This window comes from Brachycentrus maculatus, unplaced genomic scaffold, assembly GCF_059751285.1.
Source record: "Brachycentrus maculatus isolate JH-2025_06_01 unplaced genomic scaffold, ASM5975128v1 h1tg000026l, whole genome shotgun sequence".
In the NCBI taxonomy this organism is placed as follows: domain Eukaryota; kingdom Metazoa; phylum Arthropoda; class Insecta; order Trichoptera; family Brachycentridae; genus Brachycentrus; species Brachycentrus maculatus.
In genome coordinates this window covers 786,269-806,607 of record NW_028280780.1, presented here as the reverse complement: position 1 = coordinate 806,607, position 20,339 = coordinate 786,269, and the positions used below count along the sequence as shown (strand labels likewise).

Below are 20,339 nucleotides of genomic sequence, written 5' to 3'. Positions count from 1 at the left end.
CAGCTCCTACTCCCTCTTCAACCATCAACATCCCAAGGACACAACTTTAAAATTTAGACCCAGCTTCACATACGGTGTTCGAAAATGAAGCAGAATGCATCGAAACACGTGTCACAGTAGATTTTAAGATATAGTGGCATTTACTAAGTTAAACTTAAATTAAAAATCGATAGATTTTACCACAAAGTGACTGGTGATGTTATCAGAAGGACCTACAACCTGAAGACGAGGAGAGACGACCCCAACACTGCACAAATGCTAAGTTGTATGGAGACAGGAAGAAGAAGAAGATTGTATTCAGAGCACTATTCATTATATTCCCTGCATTCTTCTGTAATTCTTAAAATACCTGAAAAAGATTTATTGCTTTCGAAATTTCTCATCGTATCTACGAATACTGAACAAAAATTAATTTATTTTCAATGTTGATAAATCATTCAATTTCTAGAGGAATATCTTAAAAATCACATCTGTTCCGTCTTATTGACCCCAAATGTCGACAGCTTGACGTTTAAGAACGTCGGATTTAAAATAAATTTCCATCCTAAAAATCCAAGCATCCGTGATATCAATAAAATTAGTCAAAGGGGTTATTTATTCTTACGCTCAGAAAAAGAGATGCATGTTGATAATTCAAACGTTTTTACTCGTGAGTAATTTTTGCGTATTGCAACTTGTCTAGTGCATCAAGGTATAACTTAATTAGAAAAAATATAAATCAGGTTATCCATTCCACAGCTTTAAAAGTTTACAAAATGTTACACAAAAGTTAACGTGGTTTTTAGCACGAATTCGAATGAAAAAGTTTTTTTTCAAAAAAAGGTTTGGCCTTAGATTGAGCAATATTTACGATTGTATTTACACTCATTAAAAAAATAAAAATATACCACAAATAATAATTTACATTTTTATGAATTTTTTCATAATTTTTCCCATTTTAAGGAATAACCCGAAAAGCCTATATTTTAGAAGCTTGTCTGCAGGTAGGATATTAAGAAAAGGGAAAGTTGGTGTAAAAATGCATCACAAACACCCAGACGAATTAAAATAAATATTTTTTTAAATAATTTTGCGATTTGCGGGAATCAAGCCCGCGACGCCAGTTTCGTAGTCGAGCGTTTACCCAACTACGTCACGGTGCCTTAAAAGAAGTCGTTAAATAATTCGGTTTTTGGATTCGATTATTTAAAGCTAATCAAGTCACATATTTCATTGAGCTTTCTGTATTTCCATTTCCTACAAAGTTGACAGTTCGACATCTTTTGATAATAAAAAATCCATTAACAATAAATTAATAAAATTCGTTATATTTAAACGCATTTTCTAAGAAAAATTATACAAATTCATGGTTTTCAACCCCCTGCCTTGTTGTGTATATGACATAGAATTTTGTCTAGCCTCCCACCAGTCTGATGATATCGGTATCGACAAAACTCAGTCACTGGGTAAATAAAATAAATGTGGAAATTCTAAAGTTGTTTTTTATTATAAGTGTGGATTGTCTATAGTTTATTATTTCTGTCGTCCGCCTCCATAGTGTAATGGTCAGCACACTCGGCTACCGTTCTGGAGGTCCCGGGTTCGATCCCCAAGGGGGGTAAAATAAATATTAGTGATTTTTTTCACTGTAATATTTATTCAAAATTACCATGGACTGGTACCTGAAGCGGAGGGCTGATCACCTTTCCTTCATGTGTAAACGATCAAGATAACACTGCGTTTATATGACACAGTGCCCTATGCACCATTTGGGTGCGGATAAGGGTTTTTTTATATATATTATTATTTCTAGTACACAAAAGTCCGATAAATATTTTGGAGACCATTTGGTGTAAGGATTTATATGTATTAAAGAAGAAAAAAAGCTCCTCTTCAAGCACAAGAGCTCAGGCCCTTTTTTGGAGAGGCTCAGCGCAACTAAAATTATAAGATTGTATTAAATAATAGGTATACTTGAGGTAGTATTTTACGAAAATGGCGCTACATAAATTATCCAAACTTATTATTTTTATTAATTAGAAATGAATAGAAATTGTATTAAATTGTGTAAAAAAATATTTTATTTATTGTTTCGGCATTAACTTTGTGGCAAGACATGTTACAATGATTGAAGAAAACACTTGTTTTTTACCACTTGAGTTTTATTATGGACTACACGTTTCAGAAGTTAAACTTCTATCATTTAGGTCTGTATAATAATATACAGACCTGAATGATGGAAGTTTAACTTCTGAAACATATAGTCTATAATAAAACTCAAGTGGTAAAAAACAAGTGTTTTTTTTAATCAGTGTAAAAAAATAGTTTGTTTTTTTTTTTAAAGTGCATTATATGTATATTTTTTAATGAATGAACAGGACATATTGGTGGATAATTCCCTTGATCCTAATCGTCCAATGGTAGGTATAAAGTATGACAGAAACCTGTAAATATCACTGTGAAAATTCTTCTCCACGTGTTTATCCTGTGTTCCAGAATTCCTTTGAAGTTAATTATGTGAACCTTATTTGCTCGGGCGCTGGCTATTGATCTATTTCCAATCTACACAACTGAAATACAATCTTCATCCTCAGAAATTTTCACAACTTTCTGTCATTGTCATACCTTTGGGTTTTGTAATCATACGGAAATGAGGAGTGCTTGAAAAATAAAAATCATAAAAAGAGTATAAAACCTAGGATTTCTATCAGAATCTTAATCACATTTGAGATATCGCTCACTCCTTTCAACAATGTCATATCTCAAAAATCGTCAATTTTCAGGTGTGCGTGTTTTCGGAATGCCCAGAAAATGTAATATATCCCAGCAAAAGCGGCATATTTTAACTTAATATTTACCCGCTACAGGGCAGAAAGTGTTGTTTTTGCAATTTGATGAAAGGGTATTGTTGTATTATTTTTTTTCATTACTAAATATTTTTCAAATGGAGAAAAAACCTTCAGGTGTTACCAAAAATGATATGTTGCGCAGTAAAAAGTTCAAGAAGTGGCTTGATATTTATATTTAATACATTTTATTATATTTTTAAACTTTGAAAACGATCTCCTGAAAAATCAAGTTTTTTTTTTATATATGACGTTGTTGAAAGGAGTGAGCGATATGTAAAATGTATCTAACATACACTGTTGTATCGACGAATACCTTGTCAGTAAGCGTCATGGTGCTACAGGCGCATGTTGAGGATTTATTGGCATATATGTAGGGAACAACGAGGTATTAAGGAGGGCTGGAAAGTCTAGATGCTTACTAAATAAAATAGCCCAACTTAGAGCCAAATGGATAGACCATAATATAAGACACCCAGGCTTGCTTCGTACGATTGCGGAAGGTATGTGCGAAGGCACAAACTGCAGAGGATGACCCCGCTTAATCTACATGGACCAAAGTATCTCTGACATACGCTACAACGCATGTCAACGCAACGCTAAGTTGAAGAGACGAGCGGATGATAGAAACTGATGGAAACTGACCATGAATGAAGCAAATCAATCATCACACAGATATGCGAAGGCACAAACTGCAGAGGACGACCCCGGTTTACCTACATGGATCAAATTAGTTCCGATATGCGTTGTAATAATAATAATAATCTTGGATGATTTATATTGCGCCATTTTCGTAAAATACTACCTCAAGAGCGCTTATTGGATAGCTGTAGGCGCTGTAGTGGACACGCCGAGTTGAAGGCACAAACGGAGGATCGAGATTGATGGAGACTGACCATGAAAGAAGCAAACCAATCATCACACAGATCGTAACCCACGAAGAAGACTGATTTTTATTTATATTTAAACATACGCTCTGCGATGTCGCTTTGGGAAAATATTACCAGCAACTCATGTGTGTCAAAAATACATGTGATTTGTTATGTATCCACAGTATTGAAAGGCGAGTGTTCATGTCTCGAAGTGCTACATTAGTGTACGCCGCGGGTCCACATACAATAATTGTGTCGCCTACATTCAAAATCCGCCAGATCCAATTTTATAAGATTTTAAAATGAATACTCTATCGGAATGCCAATTGTGGATTTTATTGTTTTAAATATTTATGTACTAGAAAACCCTGCTAAAAAATACTTAAAAAGAGCGTTGTATTTCAAACTCCGCTAGATCTTAGCTTCTGACCCATATCGGCCAATCAGAGAGCGGGGATAGGTAAAAAATTAAGTAGACGTCATCATCGGTTTGTGTCTCGTGTTTTTTTTAAAAACTGAAAAAAAAAATGCTCTATTTCATAATATTTTATCTAAATATAGACAAATCTTTGAAACATAGATGTTACTTGGAGAATTTTGCATTTTTTGTAAAATCGACTCACATGGATCTGGCGGATTTTGAAATTAGGCGACACAATCCACCTCATAATTTTCAGCCTCGGTCCACCCAAATTGCCAGCTATGAAAAGAAATCACTTCGCCAGTTCAATTTGTATCAATCAGCCGAAACACGAGCGCTAAAGAAGAGTGATTGTGACATTGCCAATCAAGTTGTTAGATTCGGTACACTTTTGTAACAAGCGGTGGTGTTACAGTGGTTTTGAGAACCATCGAGATAGTTGGGAAATCGGCACGCTCTAATGGCGTAACTACAAGTGACAACTAGGTGTACTTATCTATTTAAATCGAACAAATTGATATTCAATTCGCGCCCGGTTTATTGGCAAATGAAAAAACAACTTGTGCTTTATAGCTGGTACACTTTAATTGCGTTTTGATGCTATTTTTACCAACTCCTCCATTGATTTTTCTTATAACAATTTAAACTTTATAAAATTAAACTCAAACATTGTTTTAAGCCACTTTTATTTTTGATACTTTTTTTCACGCTTTAATTGCGTTTAGTTACTATTTTTAAATATAACGGTCCATTCCAGATTTATTCTCTCTGCTTACCGCTGTGGGAAACGGCTTGATGCTTAGTAAGGTTTTTTTTCCATTGTAAAAATAAATAAATTAACTGGTCAAATTGGATTCGGACTTCACATACAAAGGAAAGAGTTTCTGCTCAATAAAAAAGCTTCTTCATCTCACAAATAGATGTCTCTAGTGAAAATTCTAATGATTCATGTACAATGTTTCGAAATTTGATCATATACGTAAAAAGAACTTCCAAGAATTTGAGTCAATCATGCATAGAATTGGTGAATGTTACAAGTGTGGAAAGTGATCACAAGCCAGCCTATGACGGTCGTACGCCCCGTAAATGCTCAGACTTCCAAATCCTTCTTCACCTTTGCTGAGATGTTAAAAAATAATATGAAAAATAACTCCTATAATTGGAGATAATCCAGATTTGTGAACAAGTATTTGGACATCCTCAAAATGTTCTAAATAATTTAACTGGTCAAATTATAAGCTAAAATAATAAAAATGAAAACAGTTTTAACTGGCGTTTCTCATGTATGTGATTATAACCTAGGATTCGGACCTCACATACTAATTAAAGAGTTTCTGCTCAATAAAAAAGCTTGTTTTCATCTCATCAATAGATGTCTCTAGTGAAGTTCTAGTGATTCAAGAACAATGTTTCGAAATTGGTTCATATATATAGAACTTCCAAGAATTTGAGTAGTGTGGTTGTCAATAATGGGTAAAATTGGCGAATGTTACTCGTGTGTAAAGTGATCACTTGAACCAGCCTCTGACGGTCGTCAGCCCCGTAAATGTCCAGACTTCCATATTCTTATTCATCAAAATGTTGTAAAAACAGCTAATGCTTATCGTTTAGATGTAAAAAAACAATATGGAGAATAAATCGTTCCCATATTGCTAAGGGCGGTCCGTGCATACCATTACTGGTTGCATCTCGCTTATAGGGCCGGCCACCTTCATTGCTCGGTCGAGTTTGACAAGACGTTCATACGAGTAATAAACAGCAATTGGCTTAATTTGACTCCATAGTAATTTAATTTAATTCAACGATCAATTGAAATAATGCAACTCACAATGGTTATGTTGTCGATTTTTCAAGTAACTATGATGGATTTGTTAAATGCTAAATCCGAATGCAAATAATTGATGTATAAGGCCAAACTCACATAAATAAAACTCAGTCTCCTTCCGGCAATGCCTAGAACCGGACGTCTTGGCCCGCCCAATTGTTTTTTGTTTTTTTTTCAAAATATGTATTGAAAAATATTTTTACAGTTTTTTTACAACCCATTACCTTTCAATGACTGTTTTTTTTCAAAACCATGATTATTTATTTATTTCGAAGAAAAATTTGTATTTTCAACACAACAAAAACAGTGTTTAATTACGTTAAATGTTGCCTGGGTTTAAACAAAATTAAGTAGTTAAAATTATTAAAGAAAACACTTGTTTTTATACCACTTGAGTTTATTTATGACTTTTAGTTTCTGAAGCTAAGCTTCCATCCTCAGGTTTATATGTAAATTCGTTTACATTTAGACCTGAGGATGGAAAACCACAAAGTAAATGCCGAAACAATAAATAAATAAATTAAGTAGCTATTAAGCGAATACTAAACTTGACCTTAAATATATAAATATTGAATATGTGAATATAAAAACAAAATACTCGCAAAGGACCTCTTTTGTAGATAGGAGTCGATATATGGTATCTCATCGTACTTGTAATTATAATATATTGTGAAATGCAAAAATAAAGAAATTAAAAAAAAATTAAACGGACACCTCCTCCCTCCAGATAATCCGTTACATCGAGGTTTTTCCAACTAACTAACTAACTAACTAACTAACCATCACGCCGCTTCCCCGCTGGGGTAGGCAGAGAGAATAGAATGCCACACCACTCTGTATTTGCAAACATTCTTCGCCTCTTCCACGTTCATGCATCTCCTCACACATACCCGCCGATTGTTACGACTCCTAACCTGACCACTTTCAAGTATTTGGCATACCTGATCGTGCCATGTTTTTCTCGGTCTTCCTCTGCTCCTTTTTCCAATTACATTCGCCTCATAAATTTGTTTTTCCGTTTTTTCCTCACTCATTCGTTCTACATGTCCGAACCATCTAAATACACCTTTCTTAATTTTATCGATAATGCTTATCTCACCATTGCATTCCTTCCTTTTCAGCAGGTTTTTCTGTAATTATTAAAATAAATTTAAAGTCTCAAACTTCCGCTTGATACACGAATAATATCTCCGGTCTGCTTTTTAAATGTCAAAACCTCAAGTAATGTTGACTGTCAGCAATTCAAGATATCAACGTGTCGGAATTACAAGTATTTTGGAGCGGATTCCGGAACGATGAACATCTTATTTCCGTTGAAGTTTTGCCAAAAATCTTTAGATGTTTTGGTTACGCCATAGAATTTCACAAGCCGATTTCGGACCCCAAACCGAACGGTTATTGGAAACACACTGTCATTAGCTCGAAACACGAACTAAAAATATGTCCACATGTTCATTAGAGATGTCGGGAACTTAAGGTCGCCCATCTCAGTGTCCATAAATGTATCCAAATTCTTTTATATTCCATATTTATGGGTTTCGAGCTTTTGTTTCGTGTTTTTCGAACTCTTTTTTTTTGGAGAAGGGTCGTAGGACCACAACCATATGTGGCGAATTTGTATTTACGATGTGTAAGGCAAAGATTTTTGTTCGTTATATGGGCGAAAAATTCTACCACCTACTCATAATGTTTTTGACGTCTTCATTTTATGGGAAAATCACGTAGAATATTGACGAATCTTTAAAATAACATCTTTAAATATTCGAATGCAAACGAAACTTCCAGGGTGATATTAAATAAATCCATTTATTTTTTGTATATTATTATCATCATCATCCTTTTATTATTATTATTATGAATATCCATGTATTTATAAGCGTCCTTTGGGTAGTATTTTACGAGAATGGCGCTATTCAAATTATCCAAATTATTATAAATATGAGAGCAAAAGTAACTCATATTTATTTTGACCCTTTAAGAAATCGAGCCCAGGACCTCTAGCGCGGTAGCCACATGCAGTAACCACTGCAATATAGAGACAGACACAAATACATATACTCTTAAATTCATAAATTACACTCCATAGAAGAAAATAAAATAATATTGCTTGAAGGGAGAACATGCGACAGAGTTCACTATTTGTTTAATAAATATTGAAAAAAAAAACATATTTGAATTTATGAAATGCGATCATTTGTATTCACATTTCGATACAAATATTGGATGATGCAAAAGCAATCAGACATATTATAAAATGAAGGATATCCACTATCCATATAATATATACTGAAGTATACTGCAATTGGAATTGACGGTAGTTTATGACTTAATTGTAATATGCAATAATAATAATAAAAATAAAACCCTTATCCGCACCCCAATGGTGCATAGGGCACTGCTTCATATAAACGCAGTGTTATCTTGATCGTTTACAAATGAAGGAAAGGTGATCAGCCCTCCGCTTCAGGTACCAGTCCAGGGTAATGTTGAATAAATATTACAGTGAAAAAAGTCACTTATATTTATTTAACCCCCCCTGGGAATCGAACCCGGGACCTCCAGAACGGTAGCCGAGCGTGCTGACCATTACACTACGGAGGCAGACAAATTACACTACGGAGGCAGACTATGCAAAGTGTTTTAAATATTATTTGTTTATATTCTCATGTGGTAATGATTGAGTGAATACTAAATTTGTGAAGACGTCATAACTCCATAATAATACAAATAATTCGCTGTGGATCGCAATTCAACGTGAATAATATGTTAATCTGTCATTGTTTTGGTTCTATAAGCAACAACTGTGATAGCGGTGACGACACAAGGACGAATCGGTTCCAAACACCGTTTATTTACAGCTTTCGAAATCGAATTACATATAAGTACATATATGCGTACTGTAATAAACATATTAATTTTTTAACTATCAATTTAATAGTATTCTAAAAAGGTTGACCACGATGAATAGCCGTTTGTTTTAAGTATATTTTTTATCTGCGTAACAAAAGTATACTGAATGCAGTCGAAATGCGATTACTCAGACGAATGTTTGTCAAAACGATGTACGATAGATGTACGAATGGTGAAATAAGGGAAGAATGCAAAGCTGAGATAAGCATTATCTACACCTAGTCGATAAAATTAAGAAATGTGTGTTGTGATGAAATTAAAACTAACAATGACATAGTAAACAATGTTTGTAATATTCAAAATATAAAAATACTAGTTTTGAGAGAGCAGTCAGCAGTCAGCCGCTCTCCCAAATATAGTTGAACTTTTTACCTATCTAATTAAATCATACATGATAAATATATTAGTTAAAAAGTAAGCAAGTACATGCATCTATTTTCACTTCGAATTTCATGGTAATTTAACATAAATATGAAATATTTTGTAAAGGGTAGGTGTTTTGTAGCTGATGTTTTGGAATTCCACAAATACCAATGTGCCATAACAGCGGAAGCAGAACTGGCAATATCCGCATACTTTCGTACTAACTCCCGATGTATTTTTAATTTGATATTTCCGAACTGGAAACTGAATGGAAGTAATACTCATTTTCAAGTAATTTCTTCAATCCTAACTGATGATGTTGTTGTAATGTTTTCGTTATGGTTTCCTGAACGATTCAATGTATTTTAATACATCAGTTCTTGTAATATAACACCATGAGAATAATTGTAGCATGCATCTGTAATAATAATATGGAAAACGTTAACTTCTATTATGCCTTATATTATAACTAACTAACTAACTAACCATCACGCCGCTTCCCCGCAGGGGTAGGCAGAGAGAATAGAGCGCCACACCACTCTGTCCTTGCAAACATTCTTCGCCTCTTCCACGTTCATGCATCTCCTCATACATACCCGCCGATTGTTACGACTCCTAACCTGACCACTTTCAAGTATTTGGCATACCTGATCGTGCCATGTTTTTCTCGGTCTTCCTCTGCTTCTTTTCCCGCTAACATTCGCCTCATAAATTTGTTTTACCGTTCTTTCCTCACTCATTCGTTCTACATGTCCAAACCATCTCAACACACCTTTCTTAATTTTATCGATAATGCTTATCTCAGCTTTGCATTCTTTCCTTATTTCACTATTCGCACATCTATCATACATCGTTTTGTTACACATTCTTCTGAGAGATCGCATTTCGACTGCATTCAGTCTACTTTCATCCTTCTTTTGCCAACTCCATGTTTCACTTCCATACATTAGAGTTGGAACCAGGACTCCGTTGTGCACTGCCAGTTTAGCTTCCGCTGATAGGTTTTTATTTGCTATAACTGATTTCAGTGCACCGTTCACTTTGTTCCCAGCATTCACTCTCCTTTCTATGTCTTTATCAATCTTTCCATCCCTAGAAAACATACTACCCAAATACACGAAATCATACTACCCAAATACACGAAATCATCTACTTAAATCATCCTTATATTATAAAAGAATATTTAAATTTAAACAGCTGTAAATCATTTACTTGTATAATTATAATAAATTAGGATATTTTTTTAGCGTCATTTTCGTAATATACATACTAACACAAGGACCCTTCACTGTGATTAAATTAGGGAAAATGAGGTAGTAGAAATGATTTAGCAAACAAATGCGTCTTCAGTTTTTTTAAATGTTTTATTCAACTCTTATGTTCTTCGATGAAAAATTTCAAACGGTTTTAGAGAAGATTTAAAACCCTCAAAATGAGTGATTTTTACTGATTTATATCGTAGTCGTACAGGAGAAAGTGACCAACTAACAAAACGTAAAATGTTCAGGAGGGCTATTTCACTTTTGCTTGGCAAGAAAATAAGCATCAATGCAATTAGACATTTTTAGAAAGTCAATATATTATACTTCTAAGTTTTAAATCGCTTTGGGATATGATTCAGGGCAATATTAAGCTAGTAAGATATCAAATAGTCGATAATCACGTTTTTGTAAAAAATGCACTTGGTCATTTTCTCCTGTATGACTACAATATGCCCTGTATCCGTATTCACAAATCATATTAATTTTTTAACTGCATGAGGATAGGATACGTATACAAGGAGTAAAGATCTGCCTCTGTTTTTTGTAAGGAGCTTTCGTAACTAGGTAAAATATTATGTAGGGTAGAATGGTGAACATTGTACGTGTGTAAAGTGATCACTTAACCAGCCTTATTAGGTCATAATCCCTGTAAATACCCTGACTTCCATATCCTTCTTCATCATGTAGAGATGTCAAAAATGTACATTTTATACATACAAGTTGTTGTATGTTAGTTTTGTGCTTGGTTTACAAAGTACCTATAACGTGCAGGATTGTGTATGGACTATGTCGGGTGTGATTATCCTCGTAAAACGGCTTCCGCAGGACTAGCACACGTGTCTACCGCGTGTCTAGAGGAGATGGCTGTAATCCATAGATTACACTACGTAGATCATACATACCTTGGCTATATATCGGCGCGTTTCACATCTTCAAATCATAACATTATCATAAGAAAACAACAAACAGCATGTGTTATTCAAATAATATGTAGTAATAGATTTTTTTCAAATCACGCCACTACCCCGCAGGGGAAGGCAGAAAGAATGGAACGCCATACCACTCTGTCTTTGCAAATATTCTTCGCTTCTTCCACATTCATTCATCTCCTCATTCATAACCGCCGATTATTTCGACTCCTGACCTGGTCACTTTCAAGTATTTGATATACCTGATCGTGTCAAGTTTTCCTCGCTCTTCCTCTGCTTCTTTTTTCCAACTACATTCACCCCATAATTTTTTAATGGTTCTTTCCTCACTGATACGTTCCACATGTCCAAACCATCTCAACACACTTTTCTAAATTTTATCGATAATGCTTATCTCAGCCTAGCATTATTTCCATATTTCACCATTCGAACATCTATCACACATAATTTTGTTAAAGCTTTTCGATTGGCAAAGAACGATGGTTTATATTTATGTCACCATAACAAAGTAACAAGTCCATAGTGTACAAATAGCCCATATTTTTTAACGAAGGATGTTTCAGATTCACAGACAATTTTTTGCCTTAATTATTATTACATTTCATTCAATGTTTCAGGAACTGAAATTGCCAGACGATTATCAATGGTCATATTTTTTTCACTAAGCACAAAAATAGGCCCATGTTTATCAATGAATCATTAACTCCAAGCAATTAACACATGGTATTCTTATTTTTTTCGTAAGTTCGTCAAAACATTTGCGGTGAATCACTGACGAATACTCCGGGAAATAGTGATGTTTCGGGAAGTTATTAATCGTCACATTTTGGCTGTACGATACCACGCTATTAGTTTTTCAGAAATCTAGAATTTTTTAAAAAGAATTGGAAATTAAATTAAAAATTAGTCTTAATTTTACAGACGTATCCTTAGGACGTTGAAGGGTGATAATAGGGTAGATACTGTTTCGTATTTTTTATCAGTGTGAACGTAAACCTAAAAAAATATTAATACAAAAAGTACACTTAGACATATTAGATATTCATATGCCTTTTATAAATATTAATTAAAAAAAAACTGTTTTTAAATAGTAATTCACAACGGTTGGGTCCAAATACTTGTTCACAAATCTGTATTTTTTCCACCTAGGAGTGGTGAAAACCCAGATTTGTGAACAAATAATTGGACACACTCAAAATGTTGTGAATAAAATTAACTGGTCAAATAATAAGCTGCATAAAAAATCATGTTTTTAGGCGTTTCCAGTATGTTAAAATAATCGGACCTTGCATACAAATAAAAGGGTCTCTGCCAAATAAAAGCTTTCCTCAATCCAACATATATGACTATTGTGAGCTCATATGTACTGTGTCATGAGATTGTTCGTATATGTACATCTATATAGAAGTTCAAAAAATTGAGTACCTGATAGAGGTGTCAAACATGGGTAGAATAGCGAATGTTGCACGTATATAAAGTGATCATTTCATCGTCCTATAACACGCCGTAATCAATGTAAACCCAGACATCCATATTCTTCTTCATCTATGTTGAGATGCCAAAATATTCAAATACAGTATTTGGTAATTTTGTTGAATACTTCGAAACGTCACAATAAATTTTAAGAAATATATTTATTTATTAAGTAAATTTCAATTGAAACATAGTTATTTAATTTAAGTTTTACTTAGTAAAAACAACTTTCTTTAATGTATAGTACATTTAACAAAACCACTATTTGGTATTTACTGTAAATAGTGGTATTTACTAAGTAAAACTTTAATTAAAATGGATAGATTTTACCACAAAGTGACTGCCGATTTAATTAATGAAAAATAGTTCTCGTAGATATTTAATTAAAGTAATAGTACATACTACTTTCTTGCAGTCTTAAAATATTTCGTTTGTATGTATTCTCAAAACAGTCCGATATGTCAGTTTGAATTTTACTGATACGTAGGTATATTATATTTCATATACGCGCTTTATTAATTCTGTATTCAATTACCCATCCAATTCTCCCCACATTTGGGTCCGACCTTATGGCATTGGGTTACTGTGAATCCATTTGATTTTCTAGCTAAACTATTTACCGAACAACCAAATTCCCCCTGACATGTTTACAGTCTGAAGATGTGGAAACCCTTTTAGTTATTTAAAACAATAACTTTCCGATTCTTCTTCTAAACAAACACGCATAATGCACATTCTCTCTTCGACGCCATTTCTTCAGCCCATCTTATTATACGAGCATAATAAAATACAATACATGTATGCGGCTATCAACCTAAAAGCTTTAATGCCTAGTATTCGTTAAATAACTACTTAATTTTCTTTAAACCCAGGTAACATTTAAGGTAATAAAAAAAAATGTCCTCTTAATATTATACGTGCTCAAATTCATGTGTTGCCATATGCACACAAGTTTAACAGGCCATGATAATCATAAATAGAATTTTGTTTGTGTTTTGTATAATACACCCATACCTCGCTATACGGCCGCTCTTTATACGACATTTATTTTATACGGAATTTAACAAATTTGGAACCGATCCCATTGAACTTGTATGAATTTGAATAAGAATAATTAAGCGCCCTTGAGGTAGTTTTTTTACGAAAATAACGCCATATAAATCATCCAAGATTATTATTCTTATTAATTGATTCCTTATACGGCTTTTCGCTTTGCAGCCAAGTTTCGTGGAACGTATCTAGGCCGTAAAGCGAGGTATGGGCGTATTATTTATTTATATCTAAATACAGTGTTTATATTCTCAAAAGAGGTTATTTAATCATTTTAAACGTATTTTTATATGACGGACTTTCAGTTTTAACGTTAAAATGTTAAAATAATTTATCGCTTTAATTCTAACCAGAGTCTGCAAGCGGAATTTGTAAATTCTTTGTGTTGTAACAAAATCTGCGACGAACGTATGCAGAATTCTATTTCTGATTCCGTACAGAGGTACAGCTTCGGTACCTATTTTCTCTCCTTAGCTCGGAAATGCCATCACACTATGTTTATATGTGCAACAGCTAATTCGATTGTCATACTATTTAGTTTTAGTATATTTTATCAAACCAAACCCACAGTTTTATGGCAACATTATACAAATTCAGGGGTGTATTTCGGTAGCTCTTTTCTCTTCCTTAGCTTGGAAATGCCATAATCTATATTTGTATGTGCAATAGCTAATGCTATTATCATACTGTTTAGTCTATCTTATCTAACTAAACCCACAGTTTTATTGTAACGTGGTCAAAATACAGGGATGTAGCTTCAGTAGTCTTTTTCTCTTCCTTAGCTTGGAAATATTTTCAAATTAATTAATTATCAAATTAATTGATTATCGACAAATTATCATCTTTGTACACTTTATTTATTGATACAGCGGTCACTTTGTGGTAAAATCTATCCATTTTTAATTTATGTTTAACTTAGTAAATGCCACTATTTCTTAAAATCCATTGTGACACGTGTTTCGATGCTAGGTCTAAATTTTAGAGTTGTCTCCTAGGGACGTTGAAGGGTGAAGAGGGAAGGGAGTAGGAGCCGTTTCTCATTTTTATTTATTTATTTATTAATTGATAATTAATTAATTAATTATCAGTGGGAACATAGACATAGTCTTTGTAAACTGTTGGGGCCAACTCTTCTCGTTCTTAGGTTGTAAGTTCTTCTATCATATAACATACAACGTCACCTAGGCCATGCCTTTGAATCGTGTTATCTTTCTGTAGCATCCATGAATTTTTAGTCTTTCTTTAGACGTCTTTCGAGGAAGATCCATGGCAATCGCCTGGTTTACAACATGTTTAGGCTCTCTACGTTCAATTGTGTAATCCAAAATGTTTGAATTATGGGTAAAAGTTCATGAAAAAGCTCCATTCAATATTTGACTAATGGCGTGGAATGCTCTTCCACCAGTGGTTAGAAATAATGAGAGTGATCTTTAGAAAAAATAACTAAAAACGCATTTGTTTGCTAAATCATTTCCACCATCTTCTTTTCCCCAATTCATTCACATTGAAGCGCCCTTGAGGTAGTATTTTACGAAAATGGCGCTATATAAATTATCCACATTTATTATAATTATTGAATGTAGCTTACAGATTGTATGAAGATTCAATCGTTTACGAACGACCAAGTCGTGTAGGTACCGAGTTCTTCAATTATATTTGCCTAAAAAAAACATTAGGTGTCCACTCAGCTGCATATTTCTTTAAAACTGTCAACGCTTTTTTATAACGTAATTAACGCGATGAAATATAGATGGTGTTAAGTTATGTCGAATGTAGATACATGTACTTATCTACATGAAAGTGTGTACAATGTAAATGTGTGTTTGAATGCATTTATTTAATGAATTGAGAAGCGTGTTAACTGAATATGTACCTATATAGTGTAAATATGTTCCGTGCATAGTGATGACGCTTTCAAATGTATTTAAATATTATTTATATTTATTCCAAATCTTGTACAAGCCTAAGCGATTCATATGGTATGTACATTAAATAAAATGAAATGAAAAAAAAAGAAAAAGAAAAACGTATTAAAAATTATTATTAAAATAAACATAAAAAAATTATTGTACGTAGGTAACTACTTATTACTGCCAACCAAATATACATACGTATTTGTACAATACTTACAGATCTATTTGATCTTGCATATTTTCACATTGTACATCTGTTAATTTTTAAATAAGTATTTCAAATTTCTGATTTTGAGGAAAATGCTCTTAAATCTAAAATAACAACAAAAACAGTTGAAAATTAAATATTAAGCCTACTACCGCCATCTATTGCAGAATTTTGTCTCCAAAATAAGCGGGAATTCCGAGTCTGACATTTCTCGCAATCCGCGATTTGCGGATGCAAAATCTCTCGTATATTATTAAAGTTTTACTTGTTGAAAACCACTATTTCTTAAAATATATTGTGATACGTGTTTCAATGCATCATTTTGAAACACCGTATGTGAAGCTAAGTCTAAATTTTAGGGTTGTGTCCTTGGGACGTTGAAGATTGAAGAGGGGAAGATGTTTCTTGTTTTAAATTGTTTTTATTTCGTTTGATGATATTGCTTCTTAGCTATAACCCCGCAAATGTACGAGTATATATATTCTGTAAAAGATGTTTAAATAAATAAATAAATATGTGTTTTTGTGTATTATTTCAAACTATTTTCTCTTTATTACAGATGCATACAATGCTACGGAAAGAGTATTCCTTGGTGAGAGACTGCAGCTTAGATGCAGTGCGGCTTATTCTAAAACGTCATCTATTAAATGGCTAAAGGATGGTTCAGATTTGAAACCGTCAACAAAAAATCGTGTGAAGTTACAAAGAACTTGGTGAGTTATATGCTTTATATTTTAAAACAATAAATTAGGGAGAAAATAAGATAAAACGTAAATAAAGGATGAATATGAAGAATACTAAACAAGAAATATTATTTTTTGACATCTCATCAAAGATGAAGAAGAATATGGGATTTCATAAATTAATTCGACAGTTACTTTGTGGTAAACTCTATCAATTTTTGTTGAATGTTTTACTCAGTAAATACCACTATTTCTTAAAATCTACTGTGACACGTGTTTCGATGCATTCCGTTTGAAAATGATGCGGAATGCATCAAAACATGTGTCACAGTAGATTTTAAGAAATAGTGGTATTTATAAATAAAAATATAGTGTAAGTCTGGGGATTTACAGGGCTGACGACCGTCAGAGGCTGGTTTAAGTGATCACTTTACACACGTGTAACATTCACCAATTTTACCCATTATTGACAACCACACTACTCCAATTCTTGGAAGTACTACATATATGAACCGATTTCGAAACATTGTTTTTGAATCACTAGAACTTCACTAGAGACATCTATTGGTGAGATGAAAAGAAGCTTTTTTATTGAGCAGAAACTCTTATATTATGTGAGGTCCGAATCCTAGATTATAATCACATACATGAGAAACCCCAGAAAATATCATTTTCATTTTTGACCCGTTAATTTATTTACAACATTTTGAAAGTGTCCAAATACTTGCTCACAAATCTGGACTATCTCCAATTATAGGAGTTATTATTAAAAAAAAAAACTGTGAACAAGTATTTGGACACACTCAAAATGTTCTAAACAAGAAACATAAAAATCATACAATATTTTTAGTGTGTCCAAATCTTTGATTACGCCATAATATAAGTTTAATAAAAAAAAATCATGTTTTTAAGCGTCTCCTAGTATGTGAAATAGTTTGGGAACAATCTACAAACATTTCATAAAGGTCTCTGCTAACTAAAGAAACTTAACTCATCCATATATGAGCCGAGAAGTAGCATTTTAATGAAGGTGTTAATCGAAGCATAAATTGAATTTTTTAAATTTAAGTAGTGCAATTGTCAATAATGCATAGAATGGCTTCAAAATTTTTTTGTTTGTTATTTTTCAACGAGAGTTGCATTTATTATTTACCTTGGTACAAGGTTTATAGATCATTAAGTGGATATTTTATTCATCTAGCTAAAAAAAGGTTTGTTTTAATCTGTGTTGGGAACAGGAGGGATGATCTAGTGTGGGCCAATCAGGAACTTCTCAGCATTTGCTCATTGCTGGGAGGAAACCATATGAAACTCCTCAGGAGATGTTGGACTGTTGACTGTCGTCAACAGACCTTCCGTTCCACTAGAAGAGGGTTCAACATTTTGAGTGTGTCCAAATACTTGTTCACAAAATCTGGATTATCTCCAATTACAGGAGTTATTTTCATATTATTTTTTGACATGAAGAATATGGAAGTCTGGGCATTTACGGGGCTGACGATTTACATCTCACCAATAGATGTCTCTAGTGAAGTTCTAGTGATTCAAGAACAAGGTTTCTAAATTGGTTCATATATATAGAACTTCCAAGAATTTGAGTAGTGTGGTTGTCAGTAATGGGTAGAATTGGTGAATGTTACACGTGTGTAAAGTGATCACTTAAACCAGCCTATGACGGTCGTCAGCCCCGTGAATGTCCAGACTTCCATATTCTTCTTCATCTTTGATGAGATGTCAAAAAATAAGAAGAGGGTTCGGCATTTTGTGTCTTAGCTTGCCTTCCATATTCTTCTAGTTAAGATATCGAAGCAAAATTATAGTCCATTTTGATTGAAAATCATCTTTTTGTTTTTGATTTCAGGCTGAGAATAAAATCTGTGAGGCTGGTAGATGCCGGAACCTACTCTTGTTTATCACAGGACCGGAAGAAAAAGATCATTACGGATAGCCGGAACATAACAATACAGGTTATGGTGGATAAGAAACCCATCGCTGAGTCTAGCCAGGAGAATCTTCAGGATGTTTTAGAAGGTAGTTATTTTTTGTTTCCGCTGTTTTTATGATCAACCTCTCTTCTTGATCAGCGCAAAAGATAGTCATCAGCACAAATCAGTGTCAAGAGTTTTGCTTTGAATTTTTCTTACACTTACCCAATAAACCTCAAGTAGCGAAAGTAAGAAACGAGCATTGTTCTTTCTACATTTACTGTCCAACATTGAATTCTATTATCTTTCACATACTGTATATGTAATGTATTCGATTAATATTTAAAATTCAATTTTATATTGATTACTAAGTTAAGTACTTTAAAGAGTTACAAAAATCTGATTAAAGTAATCATTATTTTTTCTGCTATTATCACTATTAAACATAGCAATATTCGTAAAAAATATTTTCTTAGGTCTTGCCATTAAAATATGGAAAAGTCTGTAAGTATTTTACATTATTTCAATTTACATAGTTTGTTATTATATAAACTATGTATTTCTATATTTTTTTACAAAAATGTTAGTAATATTAGTATATAACCACTCACCGAGACTTTTATGTCTACCGGTTTCGAGACGTTCCCGTCTCTTCGTCAAGACAATCACTATAACAGCATGCAAACAATACTACCCATCACCACCATAGCACTATTTACACTATTACAACTACACAAAATGTTTAACACATGCTTTTTTGGTCGACCCGAGGACCAACATGCACTAGGGGTTGCAGTACAAACATGCATTAATAGCCGAGGTCTGACATGCAATAGTGCATCTGTCTCCTTGCTTTTGCTCTTTGGATCACATTTGCATTGTTGACCGTATCCATTCCACGTTGTAGCCACATTTGGAATGCCTCTAATCGGTTCATAAAGATGAGGATCAAAATAATAATTTAAACTTCTTAATTATTACATTAATTGACACCCCCTCTTCAACCTTCAATCTCCCAAGGACCCAACTATAAAATTTAGAATAAGCTTCACATACGGTGTTTGAAAATTATGCGGAATGCATCGAAACACGTTTCACAGTACATTTAAGAAAAAGTGACATTTACTAAGTAAAACTTACATTGAAAATCCTTGATTATTTTCTAAAAATTTAATGAATTTTAGGTTACCAAGCCGACACTGATATCCCCAAACGAAATCTCGAAATATTGTCACAGCGAGGCCTTCCGGGCACCGCCGCGCTGACGGAGTCTCTCGACGAAGAGTCCTTCAACTATGACAACGATGACCAGACCCTCGACGCCAACGCCAAGACCTACTATGGCAGCGAGATGGAGTCTGACGAAGTCCAACCGGACACCGAGTACGAGGTCACCGCCGAGCCGAAGACGGACTCGCGTGACGCAGATCAGGATGGCAGCAAGACAGTCGCCGGGGCAGTGGACACTTCGCTGTCCATGACGGCTCCGCATTTCAAGAACCCAGACCGGATGCACAGGATTCAAGCTAAACCGGCCGGAAATTATATCAAACTGAAGTGTCCAGCTGAAGGTATGTATATTTTAAACATAATGGTTAATTAAAAATATATTTACATATGTAAATGTTCATATCGTTTTTAAATATAGTTTTTAGAGTCTTTTAAGATAAATGATTATTT

The 20,339-nt window shown here is 33.7% G+C and overlaps 1 protein-coding gene across 7 annotated transcripts in view; it reads left to right on the top strand.

The window, feature by feature from the left end:
• LOC148312999 (fibroblast growth factor receptor homolog 1-like) overlaps positions 1-20,339 on the top strand; it is a 160,061-nt gene that overhangs the window by 126,690 nt on the left and 13,032 nt on the right. For all 7 annotated transcript variants that reach the window (XM_088269764.1, XM_088269722.1, XM_088269756.1 and 4 more), the window contains 3 exons: positions 16,611-16,764; positions 18,596-18,765; positions 19,844-20,230. In XM_088269764.1, the coding sequence (XP_088125890.1) occupies positions 16,611-16,764; positions 18,596-18,765; positions 19,844-20,230 (711 nt within the window). The remainder of the gene's footprint in view (positions 1-16,610; positions 16,765-18,595; positions 18,766-19,843; positions 20,231-20,339) is intronic.